The 20,001-nt window shown below is 67.4% G+C and overlaps 2 protein-coding genes across 2 annotated transcripts; one reads left to right on the forward strand and one right to left on the reverse strand.

Annotated features, from left to right (window-relative positions):
* The first annotated feature begins 3,013 nt into the window (after window positions 1-3,013).
* ENG (endoglin) lies at window positions 3,014-14,152 on the forward strand. The gene is made up of 15 exons (XM_075716930.1): window positions 3,014-3,071; window positions 7,247-7,404; window positions 9,694-9,828; window positions 10,429-10,591; window positions 10,794-10,950; window positions 11,138-11,270; window positions 11,520-11,694; window positions 11,784-11,923; window positions 12,062-12,199; window positions 12,482-12,526; window positions 12,647-12,757; window positions 12,856-13,101; window positions 13,319-13,382; window positions 13,483-13,584; window positions 14,034-14,152. The coding sequence occupies exons 1-15, from the start codon at window positions 3,014-3,016 to the stop codon at window positions 14,150-14,152; spliced, it is 1,944 nt and encodes a 647-aa protein (XP_075573045.1).
* An 867-nt stretch (window positions 14,153-15,019) lies between these two features.
* On the reverse strand, window positions 15,020-19,739 carry FPGS (folylpolyglutamate synthase). Its single transcript, XM_075715998.1, has 15 exons — window positions 19,635-19,739; window positions 18,272-18,400; window positions 18,117-18,170; window positions 17,934-17,998; window positions 17,738-17,852; window positions 17,557-17,634; window positions 17,197-17,258; window positions 16,994-17,096; window positions 16,837-16,914; window positions 16,618-16,765; window positions 16,441-16,539; window positions 16,122-16,272; window positions 15,955-16,030; window positions 15,538-15,604; window positions 15,020-15,447 (listed from the first exon to the last, which is right to left on the reverse strand). Exons 1-15 carry the CDS (start codon window positions 19,737-19,739, stop codon window positions 15,020-15,022), a joined length of 1,758 nt encoding a protein of 585 aa, XP_075572113.1.
* Between the last annotated feature and the right edge of the window lie 262 nt (window positions 19,740-20,001).

Genomic DNA, 20,001 nt, shown 5'->3' on the forward strand with positions numbered 1-20,001 from the left:
CCGACCCCCGGCCCCGCTCCCCCCCCGCGCGCTCCGGCAGAGACAGCGGAAGCGGCTTTATCCTGTTTTCGTGGACGGAGCCGCGCGGAGGAAATTTCAAGGACATTGTGTTTGGCTCTTTCCCGTCTCTCCCCAGTAAAGTTCACTTTAATGAGCCCAGACTTTATCTTTTTCTTCTGTCGCAGGAAATGAGTTTTTCTTTCCAGAGATTTTTTTTTCCCCCCCTTCGACCCTCCCCAGCCCCTCTGGAGCTGATTAAGGGCCGGAAGCGGGTGTTTATCCCACCGGGGCAGTGGGATGCTGCGCTCGGAGGAAGGGAGGGAGCATCCCAGCCACTCGCCCCCGGCTTCCCAATCCATGGCCTGCGGGGAGCCTGCGGCTGCATCCTGCTGCCTGTCCCGCTCACCCCAGTCCTGTCCTGCTCCCTGAACCCCCTTGCACGCTGGGTGTGTGTCCGCAGACACGCGGGCAGTATCTGAGCCATGTCCCCTCCTCCCCAGCTCTCCCACAGGCTGCCAGGGGCTGGGGGGCACCCAGATTCAGACCCCACCATGGGCCCAGCCGTGCTGGGATGGAGATGTCCGCCACTTCCATGCCTCGGCCTTTCTTTGTTTCTTTTGGCAGTCAGGGTTTTTTGGGGTACGTGGTGGCTGTAATGCGGTGTTTCGGGGTGGCACAATGCCCTGGAGTGGGGTGTTCCCTGCCCTGCTGCACCTGGGCACCCGCAGCCCAGGCTGCAGCCCCGTCCCCAGGGGCCGAGGGATGGATGGGGGACACCCAGCTGAGCCGGGCCACCAGACTCCTGGGTGGGGGACAGGGTGGGGGTCCTCATGGGGCGTGAGTCACAGGGCCCCAGCAGACAGGCAGTTGGGGGTGCTGGTGTCAGGGACGGGAATTTGGGGGCTCGCCAGTGCCTACACACCTGCCGAGGCTTGATGCTACAGCAGAGGGGCTGCAGCGGGGCTGGGGGCCAGGGTCCACCCAGCCACAGTGAGGGCAGGAGGCAGGAGGGCCGCAGCCCCGGCAAGGCCCCCCAGCCTCTCACTTTCAGGCTGCTGGGAGCTGGGCACAGAGCCAGGGGGCTGGGGGGACCGGGGGGGTGGCAGCGCTGGGGGCAGCCGAGGCCACGGGGCGGGAGCAGAGGAAGGAAGTGAGCAGGGGAAAAAACAAAAATCCCCAAGAAAATCCAAACCCACCAGGCTTCGACATCAGCCCCGTGCCCAGGGGGTGAAGGAGCCACAGGCAGAGCCCGGGGCGCTGCGGGGAGGCAGCCGGGGGGGAAAGATGCAGCTGTCCCGCCGGGGCTGGGGTGCTGCCAGCACAGCTGAGCCAGGGCTGGGGCCAGCGGCCGCCCACCTCGTGGTGGTGGGGATGAGGGGACAGGAGGGCTGGGTGGTTTGGGATGCTACAACCTAAAGCCATGCAGTGGGGAGCGGGGTGACCTGTCTCCCTTGTGCCTCCAGCCCTCTTTGGGTGTGCTGTGAGCGTGCCTCAGTTTCCCCAGATGGTGAGCGGGGTGGTACAGCTGGGAGGGGGGGATGCCACGGTGCCTAGTGGGACCGGGCACCCTGCCATCCTCCCCAGCACGCCCCCTGAGTGCTTGGTGATGGGTTTTTAGATGCTTTTCCTCTGGCTGGGAAGCCCCAGGCTGCCCCGTAAGCTGTGCTGGAGCTGAATGGGGTGCACAGAGCTGCACATGCGGCCACCTGGCTGTCACGGCCACCTGGCTGTCACAGCCACACTCCTATCTGTCACCCTGCAGCCACCACCATCCCAGGGCCCAGCGCCGAGGGCCTCTTGCTCATAGCCCTGCCCTGTCACTGCGGGGAGAGGGGTGCAGGAGGGCAGGGGTGCCTGTGCCTGGTCCCGGTCCCCATCCCTGTCCCCATCCCCGGGCCAGCACCTGTCCCCGCAGTCCCCAGGAGATGGCAGTGCTCTGTCATGGGAGATGTCTGCCGCTCACCTCAGGGTCAGGGACATCTCCGGGGACATCCTGGCTGGTGGGGACAGGCCTCGCTGGCTTCCCTGGCAGGTCCCCGTGCCATCCCCCTGCCTGTGGCCATGGCTCAGGGTGGAGACCACCCCCGGGGGCCCTGCGCCCACCCCCGGCACAGAGCTCAGCTCCCAGCCCCACCGTTAGCCGTGTGAGGGCTCTGACCTCGGGCAGCAGCCGCTGGCATGTGTGGGAGGAGTGGGGCAGGGGTGCAAGAGGGTCCCATGGGTGCCACCAGCCACCCCATGGCTCCTACCTTGGCGGTGTTTTGCTGTGATCCCCTCGCCCAGGCAGGTCTGTCCTGGGGGAAACTCCCAAACCCACCTGCCAGGCAGGGATGTCCAGGCAGCCCCTGGCTGTGGTGTGGCCAAGGGTAGCGGCCAGGCAAGCGGCCGTGCCGTGGTGCCCTCCGGGCCGGCATCCAGGGCCATGGGGCAGTCACGGGCCTGCGACATGGTGACCCTGCCGGGGTCCTGGCTGGGGGCAATGTGGGCTGAGTGTTGGGGTGCTGTGGGGCAGCCCCTGCCCCCGTTGCTGTGGGACAGCCCCTCCTCGCTGCGCAGGTCGGGCTGTGCTGCGGCAGTGTACGCGGGTGGGTTTGGGGGGGAGGGGGGCACACCCCCACCTGGGCACTTCCAAACCCCTGCATCCCACCCCTCCGCTCACCAGTGCCAGCCCGGGGGGGCTCCCTGGGGACACCCCCCCGCCGAGTGCCCGTGCCCCCGCCGTGCACTTCCAGCGCACCCCTCCGGAGGCGATGCCCCGCACCGCGCTCTGGGGAAACTGAGGCACGGCGCCTCCCGGGGACGGGGGGGTCCCCCTTTCCTCCCCCTTCTCCCCCCCCCCCCGTTGCAGGCCGCCGCCCCCCCGCCGCCGGCACGGCCCCAGCGCCGCCAGCGGCATTTCCTCCCGGCGCGGAGCCGCGCCGCCCGCGGACCCTCCTCCGAAGGGAGTCGGTTTCCTGCCGCCGCCGCCGCCCGGCACTCGGCGCTGGCTCCCGGGGAGCGGCCGCAGGCGGACATGGGCCCCCGCGCCGCCCCGCTCCTGCCGCTGCTGCTGGCTCTGCTCGGCCGCCCGGGTGAGTGGGGTGGGGTGGGGGGGTGGCACCGGGGGGGATGGCACCGACGGGGGGGACCCCCCGGGATGGGACCCCCCGGGCGGCACCGCCTGCGGGACCCCTCGGTGACTGCGTCCCGGAGCGGCCCGGGCTGGGGAGGGGTGTCTGGCTCCCCGGCGGGCAGCGGGTCCACGGCCGGAGGGGTCCCGGCTGTGCGGCACTGGCAGTGTCACCCCTGGGACCCCCACCGGCAGAGAAGGGGTTGGGTGAGAGCGCCCGGGGCTGGGGAGGGACAAACCCCCCCAGCCCCGGGACACACACACACAGAGCGCAGCCCTGCCGCTCCTCGGGACCCCCGAAATCCAGGCTGCGTCACCGGGGCTCAGGAGGTGTCGAAGGCGCCGCTGTTGCGCCCTGACCCAGGCAACGGCACCCGGGGGGTGTGGGGTGGCTTCCGTGGCCTCCCGGCGCTGTGGGGTGTGTGGGGTCGACCAGGAGCCAGGGGTGAGGAAAGGGAATAACCCCGCAAAGCCCCGTGTGGGCTGTGGGGACAGAGCTGGGGGCTCATCTGCCTCCGGAGCCGTCAGGGAGGGAAGCACTAAAGCCACCCCAACGTTCTTGTGAAGCCACAGGGAGAATTTCAAGGGGGGACATGCCCAGGGACACCCGTGACAGCCAGAGGGCAGGGAGCTGGGGGACACGGGGACGCGACCTGCCGGCAGAGAGAAGGGGAACTGGGAAGGCAGCGGCAGTCCGGGCAGGCCGGGGCCGGCGGCTCTGGGTGTCCCAGCTGGGTCGGTCCCTCCTGGCCACCACAGGGGCCGGCGCCGGTGGGTGCTGCTGGGGCGTCCCCGCTGCCAGGCTCGACGCCTGCTCCCTGCCTGCTGTCACCCCTGGTCACTGCCCGGCAGCTGTGCCAGGTGGTCCCTGGCCAGTGTGGCTGTGCCATATGGGCTATGTTACCCATAGCTGTGCTGTAGGGTCCCCATCCTACATAGCTGTGCCATAAGGTCCTTGTCTCCCATGGCTGTGCCGTACAGTCCCCGTCCTATGGCTGTGCCATGTTGTCCTCATCCTACGTAGAGGTACAGTAAGTTCTGTGTCCTATGTAGCTATGCAAGACAGTCCGCATCCTATAGCTGTGCCATAAGATCCGTGCCCTCTGTAGCTGTGCCATACAGTCCCTGTCCTATGGCTGTGCCATAAGGTCTGTGCCCTCTGTAGCTGTGCCATACAATCCCCATCCTATAGCTGTGCCATATGGTCCACATCCTATGTAGTTGTGCCACAGAGATCCTGTCCTCCCTATCTGTGATGTATAGTCCCTCTTCTATGTAGCTGTGCCATCTGGTCCCCATCCTACACAGCTGTGCAATGTCATCGCTGTCCTACGTAGCTGTGCCATACAGGCAATGTCCTTTGTATTTGTCCCATACAGTCTCTATCCCATATGGGTGTGCTATATGGGCTGAGTCCTATGTAGCTATGCCATATGGTCCCCATCGTGAGTAGCTGTGCCACATAGTCCCTATCCTATTTATCTGTGCTATATGGTCCCCATCATACATAGTTGTACTATACAGTCCCCATCCTACGTAGCTATGCCATACTGTCCCTGTCCTCTGTAGCTGTGTAATGCAGTCCTTGTCCTAACTGTGCTATATGGTCCCTAGCCTATGTAGCTGTGCTATACGGTCCCTGTTGTACATAACTGCAGTGCAGTGCCTGTCCTACGTAGCTGAGTTATACAGTCCCTGTCATATATGACTGTGCCTGTATGGTCCCTGTCCTGTGTAGCTCTTCCATATAGACCATGTCCTATTCATCCATGCCAACCTATGCAGCTGTGCTATATAGCACCCATCCTATGTGACTGTGCCATATTGTCCTGTCCTGTGTAGTTATGCCATATGGTCCCCATCCTGCCCAGCTGTGCCATATGGTCCCTGTCCCGCCTAGCTGTGCCACAAAGGCCATGTCCTGTCCGGCTGCTGTCTCTCCCCTGCAGGGACCTGCAGGGCTGGGGGTGCCCATGGTGGGCGCAGTGCCACGGGGCCTCACAGGCGCGGGCAGCCGTCCAGGGGCGGGGGGCTTTGTGCTCCCCTGGCAGGGACCGATGCTGTTCCCCACAGGGCGAGCACGGTGCTGGGTCATCCCTTCCCATCCCTGGGGAGAGGCTGCTCGGCGCCCAGCTGACTTGGAGAGGGGCAGGAATGACGTGGCCTGCGTCAGCCCCAAAGCCAGGTCCCATCTGCCCCGCTGTCTGAGCCCCGATGCCACCTCCGCATGGTCCGACAGCCAGTGGTGGCTCGGGGCGTGACAACCCCCCCCCTCAAGTTTGCAGCGCGGGGTCCATCCCCCCTCCTGACCCGGGCTGAGACCAGCCAGCTTGTTACACAAGTGCCGAGGCGGCACAGCCGGATGCCGGGATGCCGGAGTGGCGCTGCCCGTCCCGTGGGGCATCCTGCGCCGCCGGAGCCACCCCAGCCCCACGCTCCCCAGCCCAGCACCCCTGGGCATTGCTCTCCACCCAGGGCCTTTGATCTGCTCCCAAAAAAACAGGCATCGCCCCGCTGGCCCCTGACCTGCCAGGGAGCTGTGGCAGCACCTTCCTCGTGCCCTGGTCTTGGCCACGCCAGAGTGAAGGAGAGGGTGGGCGGCTGGACAAACATAAAGTAGATTTTCTTTCTTTCTTCCTTTTTAATTTTTTTTTTTTCCCTTTCCCGGAGTACAAAAATAACAGCACCCTTATCTGATCGCCCCGGGCAGCCTGGCTGAGCCTCCTTATCTGATCCTGACATAATGCTGGAGCCCGCTGCCTTCCCCAGGGACTGACGGTGCCCGGCTGGCACCGCTGCCCTGCGTCCCCTGCGCCGGCATCCCTGCCCCGTGCTGGGGTCGAGCCTGGCCGCGGCCCCTGGCCCTGCCCGACCTCCCCACGGGATGCTGCCGGACGTGTGATGAGTTGCCCGTCCTCTGCCCAGCGATGCCGGGGGCTGCGCGGCCATGCCCAGTGCTGTCGGGGCAGGAGCGGAGGGGAAGAGGGACGCAGCCTGCAGCGCCCAGATAAGCGGCTGTTTATCTTCCTCCCGATGCTGCTGGCCGCCCGGCTGTTGCGCCGGGGGGAGGAAGCGCCAGACAATAGGTGGGCCTGTGGCAACGTCACTGGGGGGGTCTGCACCATGACCCCACCACCGTGGCCACGTCACCACCATGGCGAGACGCGGGCTGGGGACACCGTGATGGGCACGGCGTGGCACGGGCGGCCCTTTGTCAGCTGCCGCATCCCGAAGCCTCAAAGCCCGGAGCATCACGGCCTCTGGCCCCGGTCCCCATGGGGGTGGGTGGCCCTGGCATGGGGTCCAGTCACCTCCCAGCGCAGTGGCTGGAGCCACCAGGGATGGGAAAGGATGGGACAGGAAGGGACAGAGCTCAGTGGCCACCTCCAAAGCAAAAACGGCGCCCCAGGCACCGTGTACCCATGGGGAGCCCCCAGCCACGGCTGTAGGGCTCCATCCTGCCCAGCCCCTTGCAAGGGGGCACCCATGGGTGCAAGCAGGTCCCCAGGACGCCTCCCAGCACAGGGGCCAGCTTGAGGACAGCCTGGCCGCAGCAGGGCTGCCTGGAGCAGAGGAAATGGCCGAGGCAAACGGGGATTTACTGGATCAGGCCTTCAAACGGCTGTTTGCACTCAGGATTTCCCTTGGCAGCCGCCTGCCGGCCCCGCTCGCTCGTGCGCCGCGTGGGGGGTTCGGGTTGGGGCGAAGCTCGTGCCTCGGCGCCCGCGGAGGATGAGCTTTACGGCCATTTCCATACCTGAGCTTCCTGCTTTCCTGCGGCACGGGGGATTCGGGGGGGCTTCCGCCACTGCCCGAGCGTTCGGGGCAGCCGGGTGCGAGTTTTGGCATGCGGCAGTGCCGAGCGGGGACAGTGGATTTTTCCAGCCCGGATCCAAGGGTCATTAACGTGATTGTGCTGGGGGCCAGTGGCGGCAGACGAGCCCTGAGCAAACACGTAGCAGATGGTTCCCCGGGCGCGGTGCCGGCGGTGGGGCCGTAGTGACGTGATGCCGGGGGTGCGGGGGCAGCGCCCGGGCTGGCGTCGCAATGCAGCCCCCTCCTGCATCATGTACCCCCCGTGTCATGTCACCCCACGTCCGTCTGGCGGCGACTGACGGTCTCTTGTTTTCCGCCCAGACCCCGGGAGAGCCGAGGGCTGCGACCTGCAGCCGGTGACAGCAGAGCCGCCCATCACCCTGTCCTATGCCACCAGCACAGTGCCGCGGGGCTGCGTCAGCAGCAGCTCCCTGGGCACCAACCGTGAAGTCCACGTCCTCAGTGTCGAGTGGTCCAAGGTGAGCAAGCGGGGTCCTGGCACCTCACTTCGGCACTGTCACCCCGGCACTGTCCCCGCCGGGCAGGGTATCCTGGATGTTGAAACCCTTTCCTCTGACTAAGGCGCAGCAAGAGGACCCAGATTAACCTCTTCCATGGCGCCTTCACTGAGCTTCCCCTCCCAGTGCAGCCGTGGGTGTCTCTGGCCCCGACGGGGATTTAAAGTCTTTAGAGGCAACTTCTTTAACAGCCTACACTGCCAGTGCCCTCCCTGCGCTGGATGTCCCAGGAACCCCTGTTCTCCTGCGGGGGGATGGCCTGGTCCCGGCTCAGGAGCAGGGCAGAATCACGGGCACCCGATGGGGACCACACTGGGGAGGGAGGGATGGAAGGAGGGATGGAGGGAGGGATAGAGGGATGGAGGGAAGGACAAGGGGAGGGATGGAGGGAGGGATAGAGGGATGGAGGGAGGGATAGAGGGACGGAGGGAAGGACAGGGGGAGGGAGGCACATCACTTGGAGGCAGCCAAGCGAGTGGAAACCTGGCCACCCGTGTTGGCACAGCCTGCCAGGGGGTGATAACTGCATTGTGGGTGCCCCGGACATCTTTTGGGCAAGGACGGGCGCAGGGCAGCGGCAGGACTGGGGCTGCATCCCTGGCTAGCACTGGTACTGGTTGGTACTGTTGGGTGGGTTTGCACCAGCACATGGGTTTGCATGGCTGCTCTGCAGCGTGGTCCAGCTCCCCTCATGCTAGCTGGGCCCCAACAAACCCAGCACCCGATTTTGTCCAAGCCCTGGGCCTCCCGGCGCCGTGCTCCCTGCCCCCAGCTCTCCCAGTTCTGCTTTTCAGGGGGAGGCGGGACCCAGGCTGGGAGCCACTGGGGAGGGTGCGTTTTGCAAGGGCCCCTCTGCCCCAGCCCGGTGTGACCTGGCCCTGGCACCCTGGTATGTGGGTAAGTGCTGGGGCTGGGGGTGCCCCAGGGTTGTCACCAGCGGTGGCAGGGGACACACGCTGATGTCACGGCTGCAGCACCGAGCCCTGCGGCGCGTGGGGGGAGCCGGGCAGGGACGCCGTTCCACTTACAGAAGAATTACTGGAAGCCGCTTTCTATAAGCAGATCCCCACGATGAAAAAAAAAAAAGAAGAAAAAAATAACCTGAAAGGCAGCAGCGGGGCAGTGGCGAGGCTCCCGCCGCTCGCACAGCCGAACAATGGAGTGCCACAAAACACGCGGCAGAAAAAACAGCCGCCGGCTCCTCCCCGACGCCCGGGGCCACCCGGGGTCCCCGGCCACCCACGCTTGCCATGGGGCCACAGCCAGGCCAGGATGCCCATGGCCCTGTCCCGCCGGCCCTGTGCCCGGCACTGGTGGCTGCCTCCACCCGCCTGGTCCCCAGCTGGTTTTCCGTGCCCGCTGCCTGGCTCAGCCCTTTGTGAGCAGCAATTCAGGCAGCAGTTGCCAAACTTAGCACCTGGCGTTTCGGCTTCCCCATCCGGATTTCCGTCTGGAGGCTGCCGGGCAGTGCCAGTCACGGGGAGTAGTGCTTGCCACCGCTGTGCCCTGGGCATCCCTGTGTACCGGTACAGCCAGTCCCAAGCCTGGAGCAGCTGCACGGTGCTGGGATGGGGCTGGGAACCCCACAGGGAGATGTCCCGGTGCCTGGGGTGGGGATGCTCCAGTCTTCAGTGGGGGACGCCCCAGTACCTACAGTGGGGATGCTCTGGTTCCTTGGGGGGGCGGAGGGGGGATGCCCTGGCCCCAGTGTGGGGATGCTCCAGTCCTTGGTGTGGGGACACCCCAGTCCCCAGTGTGAGGATGCTCTGGTTGCTGGTGTAGGGATGCCCCAGTCCCCGGTGTGGGGACATGCCAGTCCCCAGTAGGGTGCCACCCTGGTGCCCCGTGCAGAGGTTACCCAGTCCCTGACACAAGGATGCTCCAGTCCCCAAGGGGGACGTGCCTAGACCCCAGAATGGGGGTGCCCTGGACCCCAGTGTGGAGGTGCCACCGTTGCCGAGGTGGTGATGCCCTGGTCCATTGCTTGGGGGGGGGGGCCAAGGGGTGTTTGCCCCCCCCTGGTGTGGGTACACATCCACATGGCACCTCTGCATCCCCCAGCCTGCCCCCTAAACCCAGCCACGGCTGCCTCCTGCACAGTTCGTGCTCGGGGCCAGCCCGAGGGCTCTCTCTGCTGCCTCCAGCTCCGGGGGCAGGTGGGGTGGCTGGGGGGCAGCCAGGGATCTGACAGCAATTGTGGCTCGGTGGCTGTGGTGGTGACACTCCCCGCTCCCCCCCCCCCCCCCCCAGGCCTCTGCCTTCCCGCTGAACGTGTCTATCTTGCCGGGAGCTGGTGGCTGCACCCGGCCAGCCGTGCTCGTCCTCCTCTGCGCCCGCTGCTCGGCCACCGTCACCTCCCTGTGCCAGGACCTGACCATCCACTCCGTGAGTGCCGCAGCCCCACGCCAGGAGCAGCCCCGGGGGGCAGCAGGACTGGGACCATCCCCAGAGACATTTAGGGGGTGTCCCTGGAGGAGATGGGTCCCCTCATCCCCAGAGATGATGCTCGTGGTGCCCCGGGGAGGAGGGGGATGTGTCCGGCTGCTGCCAGCAGCGCTGAGCATGGGGCTCGCCGGGCAGGGAATGACGCACAGGGCTGGAAAAAGCTCCCATTTCCTCCGGCCGGCGGGAGGAAGGTCAGGCATGGGGTTTGGCTCCAGCGAGCTGAGCCGGGGCCGGGTGCTTTGTTAGCAAAATAAACCTCCTGCTTTGTTTGTGGCTAATAATAAAGTGGGCTGAGCTCTCCGCGTGCCACTGGCCGCTCACGCTGCTTCCAGCCCATGGCCCCAAAAACCCCCATTCATCCAGGGTGACCCCCCCAGCCATGATGGAGCCAGGGCTCCAGGGATGCCTGCCTGGCTTAGCTTTACACCCGCATCCTCTACGCCGGGGAAGGGCTTTTCACGCTTTCCCCACACCAGCCTGCGCCGGGGAGGGCTGTGCCTTGCCCCCCTGCCCCGGCTCAGGCTGCTGCTCGCCCCGCAGGACGCCTGCCTCAGCCCAGAGACCCCTGCAGCACCACCCCTCGAGCTGCCCACGGCCACGGGCAAGGGGCAGCTGCTGGCCTGGGCTCGGAACACCTACGGGGGCATCACATCCTACAGCGAGCTCCGGGACCCCCGCTGGGTCCAGCTGCGCCTGGGAGAAGGTGCGTGGGGCCAGGGGCAGGTGCTGGGAGTCTGAGGTGGGCAGCGACGCTCTTCCTGCACCTGAAGGGTACAACCCACTGGGGCGAAGCACGGTCCCGGGGAGATGCTATGGGGACTGATGATCCTGGCCCCAAGCATCTCCCCACTTGCGGAGCCCGGTTTGGTTTTGGTGACACCCCACCCCCACCCCCGCCTCCACAGACAGCAGCAGCCCCCCGGACTGCATCCCCCAGGAGCACTTCAACGCCATGCTGCACCTCGAGACTGAGGTCATCTTCCACGGGGTGAAGAGCTGCTCGCGTGGGGATGCCCAGAGCACCAGGGCTGCCCACATCATCCACCTGCAGCCCGAGCCCAGGTACCACACAGTGCAGGCAGTGGGACCCCCAGGGGTGGTGGGACAGGCGGTGGGATATGCTTGGAGATGCTTGGGAAGGGGTTGGGGTGTCTCATAGGCAGAGCTCCCTCATCCCAAGGCGGGTACAGGACCCGCCGGTGTGAGATGCTGATGCTGGGGGCGGGGGGGGAATCTCATGGTTTCACAGCTCTCCCATCACGGAGGTGAACCTGTCCCTGAGCTGTCCCGAGAGACCCATGAGCAACCAGATCCTCATCCTGCAGAGCCAGGCCACCCTCACCTGGTTCCTCTCCGTCAACAACTGCAACATCCAGTTCCTGGTAAGGCTGAGTGGGCTGTGTGTCCCCCCACCATTCCCACCAAGGGGGCTGCCAGATGCCCAAGAGATGCCAGTGGCACAGGGAGGGTGGCAGGAGGGCACCTGGGGACATTGGGCATGAGGAGGTGGCAGCCCCCTCACTGCAAGCCCTTCTAAATGGGGATGAACCCAGAAGCCATCCCTGCCTTGAGCATCCCCAGCTGTCCCCGTCCCAACTCAGCCCCCACTGCAGCTGCCTGTCCCCCCGTAGGTCTCTGGGAACTACAAGATCGTGCCCATGTCCTCGCTGCTGCTCACGGGGGAGCTCCTGCCTGACACAGAGCAGGGCCTTGTCGCCAAAGCCTTCGAGAAGAACTACAGCATCATCGCCTCCTACTCCGCCATCCCCGCCAGCACCCGCATCAGCCTGGAGATCCAGCAGCATGGTGAGGCCCCCAGCACCCCAGGGATGGGCGGGGTGAGGGGGGGGGTCCAGCTGTCCCCGCTCAGCCCCCAACATCGCTCTGTCCCACAGAGGCAGTCAGGAGGGCACCTGTGACGCCCACCCCCCAGGCACCCACCGCCGACTTGCCCCGCGTGCTGCTGCTCATGCTCCAGCCCTGGAAGTGCACGGATGAAACCATGGAGATTGTCATCGCCAGGTCCCACCTGGAGGTGAGGGGTGGGGTGGGGGGGGGTCCCAATGCTCGCCAGCTTCGCCCAGGGAAGGTCACATCCTGCTCTGGGTGCTTGGGGTGGGTGGCATGAGGCTGTCCTCGGCCAGTGGGTGACCGCCGGCTGCTTTTCTCCCAGCCCATCAAGGACGTGGTGAACATCACCCTGCGGGACATCAGCTGCCAGGCAGAGAAAAATGCCACTCACTTCACACTGAAAACCCCCCTCAGCCACTGTGGCACTTCACTGGAGGGCAGGGGCCATGCCAACAACGAGGTGAGGGGGGGCTGGCCAGGGCGCTGCCCCCAGCCCTGCTGATGCCCCATGTGGGCTTCAGTGATGCCTGGTGGGACTTCTCCACTGGGACCTCCTTGCTTTTGCATGGCTGGAAACATCCTGCTGCAGCCCAGGGCTGAGCCCTGCCTCTGCGCCTGGTGCTGGCAGAGATTGGGGGGTGGGGGGTGTGTGTGTGCAGGTGGGACCCCCATCCCATCAGAGACAATAGACCCCGGCAGCGGGGACCGCTTGGCTGACCCAACCTTCCCCACCTTCTCACAGCTCATCCTCAACCTGGCCAAGGGCACAGCACTCCGGAGCGTGCCGGTAAGAGCTGGCTTTCCCAGAAGGCCCAGGAGTCGGGCTGTGGGAGAAGGGTGCCAGTGCCACTGCTGGCTGGGTGCTGGGCACCGGAGGGGGTGGCCTCAGCACCGTCCCCCTTTGCAGGTGGCCTTCCAGTGCAAGATCCCACGAGAGCTCTTCCTCCGCCTCTTCCCCACCGATGCCTTCGAGGTGCCCCAGATGGAGCTGGAGGTCAACAAGGAGGCCTTCGTGCAGGTACCACCACCGGCTTGGTGCTTGGGCTGGGGTGGAGGGGGTGCCCAGCCATCTCCGGGATGGCAACCCTGACGGTGTGCCCCCCCACCCCACGGCAGGCATCCATGCAGTGGGAGGACCACCCAGCCGACCTGCAGCTGAAGGAGTGCTGGCTGGCAGCACCGGGGCAGGAGCCGGTGCTGCTGGTGCAGGGCGGGGAGGCTCGTGGCACAGGGGTGGCTGTGCTGGACAGCCCCGCCAGCAGCCGTGGGAGGAAGGTCTGGCGCTTCCGCTTCACCTACGCCATCCCCGAGGGCGGGCGCGTCCCCTTCTCTGCCACCCTCAAGTGCAAGGCCGGCTTGCAGGTCAGCGTGAGTAGACCCCCACACACCCCTTGTGATGCCACTGTGCTGGTCCCCACCATCGGCGGTGGCAGCCTGGCAGGTTTGTCCCACACCGCCGGGCAGCAGAGCCTGGCCGGGAGCCATGTCCCTGGTCCCCAAAGAGCCTGGGGGCTCCCAGCCCTGTGCCCCTGCTGGGATGCGGCTTTCCCCTCTCTCACCCCAACCTCCACCTCCACAGAACAACACCATCTTTGAGAAGGTCCTGGAGGTGACGGTGAAGGACAGCTGGCAGCCGCCCAACAGTGAGTTTGGGGCAGGGGAGGGGGCCGGGGGAGGAATGGGGGTGAGAAGGGGACACCCCACCGTCAGCATGGCGGTGCTGACGGCCTCATCCTCTCACAGACCGCGGGCTGGGGCTGGCTGCCGTCCTGGGCATCACCTTTGGTGCCTTCCTCATCGGGGCACTCCTCACTGCTGGGCTCTGGTACATCTACTCGCACACCCGTGAGTACCCACCGCCCCTGGGGACCCCCACGGTGGGATGGGGGGGGCACACGCATGTCCCTTGCTGGGTTGCCCATCTCTCCCCCAGCCCAAAGCCCTCTGGCCAAGGTCCCCAGGTGAGCCAGGGACCAGGCTGCTGTGTTGCCACCATCCGTGCAACCCTCCTGGCAATGCCACAGGGGAATAACCCAGCTTGGGAGGGACATGGCTCCCTAGGGTGCCTCCTACTGCCCTGGGGTCCCCCCTACCACCTGCCCTCCCTCCTGCTCCTGGTGCCACCACGGTCCCCTAAGCCCACCTCCATCCCCGGGGGCTCAGCGGTCTGGGAGGTTCGGGCATGGGGGCTGGAAGGTCCCATGGGGACAAGCCACGGCCACTGCCAGCCGCCCTGAGTCTGGTTTCCCCTTGGTGTTTCTCTCCCTGGCCCTGTGGTGGGCGGCGTGAGCCAGGTCCCATCTCCAACCTGCAGCCAGTTTCCAGCACGGCGCCGGCCTCGGAGAGCAGCAGCACCAACCACAGCATCGGCAGCACCCAGAGCACCCCCTGCTCCACCAGCAGCATGGCCTGACCCACCCGGGCCCCCCCGAGCCCACCCAGCCCCTGGCCGCTGGACTTGGGGACCCATCCGAGCCCCATTAAGCTGGTTTTTTTGCCCCAAATCTCGGGCCGAGCCCGGAGGGGGCCTCCGTTACTCATTCAGTGAATGCTTTGGCCCCCCGAGGGCAGCCCATGCTGGGGTGGGTGGGCACCCTGCAACCCCTCCAGGATCCCCCAGTGCTGGGTGCACCAGGGAGGCGGAGAGAGCAGCTATTGCCAAAGCTCCCCCCAAGGCTCCCCATCAAATGGGGAGTGGGGCCCAAAAGTGGGTGCCCCCAGGACATGTCCCAGCACTTGGGGTGACCCCCGTGTCCCTCCCGTGTCCCCCCAAGAAAGCAGCGGGCGCCACTGGGAGCAGCAAGAGGTTTATGGGGGGGGTGTGGGGGTGTGCAGGGCTGCTGCAGATGGGCAGAAACCACCCCCCCCAGCTCACCATCCAAGTTACAAACTTTTATTAATAATAATAAAAATCTTCCCTACGTTAAATAAATCGCACCCTGATGCCGAGCCTCGCCGCAGCTCGAGGCTCTCACCTACCACCCTCCCAAAACTGCCCCCCCCCCCCGGGTGCTGGGATTTTGGCACAGCCTGGGGCAGCCCCCCCCAGAGCGCAGGGCCCCCCCCCCAAGTCGGTCTCACCGAGGTGGGCTGGGGGCCAGGAGCATCTCCCCCATGGCCAGTGCCCCAGGGGGGCACAGGCAAAAGGCACTGGGGTGAAAAGGTCCGAGCCGGGATGGGGTTGGGGATCCTGCATCCCCGCCCGGCTGCCTCCAAGCATCGCTGGGGGCAGAACCATCGCTTCAAGTAAAAGAAGGTGCAAAGCCCCATGTTCCCCTCGTTACTGGGAGAGCGCAGGGTCGAGCAGCCGGAGGACCCCCCCAACCAAGTGCAGGCTGCCGGTGACCAGGACGTGGATGGCGGCTGCCTCCCGCAGCAGCACGGCCCCGCTGCTGGCAGCAGGGTGGGGGTGAGCCCCCGTGGCGGCGGGTGCTGCCAGGTGGGGGTCCCGGCCCTGTGCCACCCACCGCAGCGCCTGGGCCAGGCAGGGGAAGACGAGGGCTGGGGAATTGAGGGGTCGCGGGGCCGGGGGGACCAGGAGGAGGGTCCCTCGGGCAGGGGCTGGCTGCAGCAGCCCCCCCGCCCGCAGTGGGACCGGGAGCCAGGGGTCCTGCCCCCCCTTCTCCTCCAGCAGCTGGGTCCACATCCGCTGGTTCTCCAGGCAGCGGGTCAGGGCGTTCTCCAGCGTCACGTTGAAGTTTTGCTGGTCTGGGAGGGATGGGAGTCAGGGATTTGGGGGACTGGGGAGAGGTCGGGGATGGGGAGTTCCGGGGGAGACCCCGGCTCCCCAGCACTCACCCACGTTGATGGCCATCGACAGATCCGTGAAGTTGGGGCAGAAGACGGCATAGTCGAAGTGGCAGGGCTGTAGGGAGAGGGGTTCAGCACTGTGGGAGCCCTCAGGACCCACCCATGGGGTTTCCACTGGGACCAGTTCCACACTGGTGCGGTTACGGGGGTTTGGCCCAGGGAAGGGGTGATCCGAGTCTGTCGTCCCGTCCCCGCCCCCCCCCCCCCCATCCATGGCTGCAAGACCTTTGGCGGGGTCACTGAACTGGGATACAATCAGGGAGAGCAGGGTGGACAGACAGACAGACAGCACAGGGCATCAGCTCCACCTCGTGGCTCCCCACACCCACAGCCAAGCAGGTCCCAGCAGAGAACCCAGGCATCCAGGTGCAGTCACCCCCCCCATATCCCCCCCAAAAACCTCACCAGCAGCAACTTGAGCAGCGCCGCCGTGTCCCGGTCCCCTGTGGCGTTGAAGAGCAGCACACGCACCTCGGAGCCGCTGTGGGGAGAAAGGGCGGGTGGCCCGTGCCCCACAGGGACCCCCAGCACCACCACCCCTGTGTGTCCCCCCCATCGCATCCCCTGCTCACTCGTGGGGCTTGTCCTGGTTGAGGACGGCCTGGCGGAACCAGCGGACGCAGGCCTGGATGCTGCTGGTGGTGTGGGCCCCGTCCAGGTACCACGTCACGGGGCCGTGGGGCAGCACCTGGGTCCGACCCAGCCACTCCGTGTCCCGCAGGCCTGGGGAGGGGGGCACAGGGCATGGCTGGGACCTCCACACCCCCCTCCAGCAACCAAGACCCCCGCAGGGATCAAATGAGGGGCAGGCAGCCAGGCTGTGCCCTCCAGCATGGCCCCCCCTGAGCCCTGCGACATGGCGGGGGGCGTCCCGGCACGGCCATACTGCACCTTGGATCATGGCATCGGTGGGTCGAAAGGCAGGCGCCAGCAGCACCGGCCTCCCCGCCAGCTCGGCGCTTGGCAGCACCTCCTTCAGCTCCCCGAGATCTGGGGGGACGGGTGCCCTGCTGAGACCCCAGGGACCATGGCAGGGTCTGGCCCCCCATCCCCGTCCCCCCGCCTTACCCTGGCAGCCATGGCGCTGCAGCCAGGTCCGTGCCAGCTGCAAGGCCAGGGCGGCGTTGGAGCGCTGGTGGGCACCCGCCAGCCCCAGCTCCAGCGTCTCGGGGTCCCCCTCGAAGGCGTCCAGCTCCGGGCAGAGGTAGAGGGGACACTGCGGGGAGAGGAAGCTGAGCCCCCTGCCATGGGGTACCCCCCATCCACCCCCCCTGCCACCCAACTCACCTCCCGCTCCAGGGCTCGGTCCCTCAGCACCTCCAGCGGCCGCTCCGGCTGCGCCACGGTGAACGCTGGCACGCCGGGCTGCGAAGGGCAGGGTGCTCAGGGCCACAGGGGAGCACACCCTGCAACCACGAGAGTGGGGAGGACTGGGTCTTCCTACCTTAAAAATGCCCCCCTTCTGCCAAGCGATCTTCTCCATGGTGTCCCCCAGGATGCTGGTGTGGTCAATGCCCAGGGAGGAGACCCCACACACCACCGGCGCCCTGGGGACACAGCGTGGCAGTGTCCCCACTGTCCCCCTGCCGTGGGGACACCAGGCCCTGGCAGCCCCGGGGGGGCCGGCTCGGCCCCGCCAGCTCCTACCTGATGATGTTAGTGCAGTCGTAGGCGCCGCCAATGCCAACCTCCACCACTGCCAGGTCCACCTGGAGACACAGAGACACCAGAGCCATCACAGGGCCACCAGCAGCATGTGTCCCCATGGATTTGGGAATGTGGGTGGGGCTGGGTCCCTGCCACCACCCTTCCAAACCCATGTCTGAACACGCACCCCACTCGTTGGGGGACCATCCACCTGGCACAGCATCCCCAGGTTACAGCCATGACAGCCTGACGGATGCAAGTTCTGCCCCAAGTTGGGGCTGGACCCCATGTCCCCCCGCTCCAAGGTCCCCACCAACCTGACATCCCCATTGCAAGCTGGAGGCCGCCACCACCACCTACCTTCTCCTGCAGGAAGACATGGAAGGCCATGATGGTGAGGAAGCGGAAGTACGCCGGCATGCTGGCACGCACCGGGTCCTGCCAGGCAGAGCGGGCATAAGGGGATGGCACGGGGCATCCCCAACCAGCCCCAGGGGGGGTCCCCGAGGGAGCACCCCCCCACAAGCCCTGCCACCCCCACCTTGGTCTTCTCCAGGCGGTTGTAGACGAGCCAGAAGTATTTGCTGAAGAGCTCCTTGCTGATGGGCTGCCCATTGATACGGATCCGCTCGCGCACCTGCACCAGGTGAGGGGAGCTGGGGGGGCAGACCGGGGTGGGGCACGGTGAGGCACAGCGCCACCGGCCCCCCCAAACCCTCCCGATCCCCGCTGCCCACCTGTAAAAGCCCGTCTTCAGCCCATAGTTGCGGAGGATGCGCTCGGTGAAGGCGCACACCGAGCCCTGGGGAGATGGCAGCATTAAACCCCCCTGGCACTGGGGCAGGGGAAAACGGAGCCGGAGACGCCAGTGGCCCCCTCTCGCTCCCCCAAGCCCCCCCGGCACTGCCCACCCACCTCACCTTGCCCTTCGTCCCCGTGACGTGGATGATGTTCAGTTGATCCAGGTCCTCGACCTGCCGGAGGTCAACCACCCCGTGAGACCCCCACGGCAGCCGGTGCCGAGCACAGCGGCATCGCTGCCAGGAAGGGCGGGGGGGGGCACAGCCCCGCTCACCTTCAGCCCGCTCCTCTCCAAAAAGCCCCGCATGGCTTCCAGCTGGGCCTGGGGGTCGCTGCGCTCCCGCTTCACCTGCTCCAGGTAGCTAGCATTGGTCTGCAGGGTGTTGAGGGTCCGGATAGCGTCCTGGAAAGACCCCCGGGGGTGGTCAGGATGGCGCCCACCACTGTCGCCTCAGGGCTGCGCCCACCACCACGGCCCCGGGGGCCAGCCTGCCCTATGCCTGCCGCACCCCAACCCACCCCATCGGGCTCAGTCCCCTCGGCGGTGCCCACGGCCGCCCACGCCGGCAGCACCTCCTCCGCCATGGCCCCGTGGGGACGTGCCCGCAGCGCCAGAGCGTGTCGCAGGGACGCCGCGGGGACGGGCTACTTATGTGCGGGGGGAGCCCGCCCCTCCCCGGCTGCCCCTTGGCCCCGCGGGGGGGCACAGGGCGGCCCAGCACCCGGCACCCACCCCTGCCTCAGCGGGACAAGGCCGCCCGCGGGCACAAGCAGGTGGTGCTCCAGTGCGGGCATGCCCGCCCCGCCGGTGTTTAATTAGAGGCGCAAACGAAGCAAGAGCGCTGCACCTGTACGGCGCACGTGGGACCACCTGGCCGCACAGCCACGGCTGCTGCCGGGGGTCAGCGGTGCCACCGAACCCCCCAAACCCGCGCCGGGGGGACGCAGGCCTGGCCCTGGCACCGCTGTGTGCTGTACCGGGGACCTGGCGTGGGACAGGCCCATGCCCCCAGCGTGGGGACGCGAGCAGCCGGACCCTGTCCCGGGCACCGGCGGCGCTCCCGGCTCCGGTGAGCGCGGGGCAGGGGCAGGACAGCTCCCGTCTCTCGGGGGGCTCCGCACCGTCCCCCAGCCGGGGGGCTGCCGTCGTCCCTACGATGCCAGGCATCCCCGGGACGCGCCACGGCTGTTGGCCCGGCTCCCGCTGCAGGCCGGGGTCACGCCGGTGCTGCCACGGGGGCCGGAGGTTTGCGGGGTGACGGTCGGGCACCGGCTGTCCCCAGCGAAAAGAAGGGCGAGATGGCGGGCAGCGGCGGGCGTGGCCCGGGCCTGCGGGAGAGGGGCAGGCGGGCGGGGAGCGGGGCGGGCGGCTCGGCGCCCCGCTGCCCCGGCCCCGTGGCCCCCCCGCCGCACCCCGGAGCCCGCAGGCCCGCGGCTTGGGCAGGGACCCCCGGTGCTGGGGAGCCCCGGCCCCGCCGGCTGCCGCTGCCCTCCGGCGCCCGGCTCGGTGGGATGCCCCGGGCCGCAGCGCGCAGCCCGGCTGGGTGCAGCCTCCTGGTGCCCCGCCGCAGGGCCCCCCCCGCCCCGCAGCCCCCGGTGCGAGGTCCCGCTCCCCGCGGCGCCGCCCCCGCCGGTACCTGGTAGTCCATGGCGGAGGCGCGTGCCAGCCGCGTGCTGAACCGGCGCCCGGCGGCGGCGGCCCGCAGCGTCCCGCGCAGCACGCGCAGGACCCGCGCTACCATCCCGCCGCGCCGCGCGCCTGCCGCCGGGAGCCCGCGCTGCCGCCGGGGGGGCGGGAGCGCCCGGACCCGCCTCCCCCGCCGCCATCTTTGAAACGGGCAGCGCGCCGCCACGCCGGAAGGGGGCGCCATCTTTGCGAGGGGCAGCGCGGGAGGAGGGCGAGGCGGAGCGGGTGGGCGCAGCACCAAACCCACCCCGGCCGGAGGGTCCTGGGCCCCCAGCCCCGCGGAGCCCGGGCCCGCCTCCACCCGGCCTCACGCAGCC

Source organism: Pelecanus crispus, chromosome 9, assembly GCF_030463565.1.
Source record: "Pelecanus crispus isolate bPelCri1 chromosome 9, bPelCri1.pri, whole genome shotgun sequence".
Lineage (NCBI taxonomy): Eukaryota > Metazoa > Chordata > Aves > Pelecaniformes > Pelecanidae > Pelecanus > Pelecanus crispus.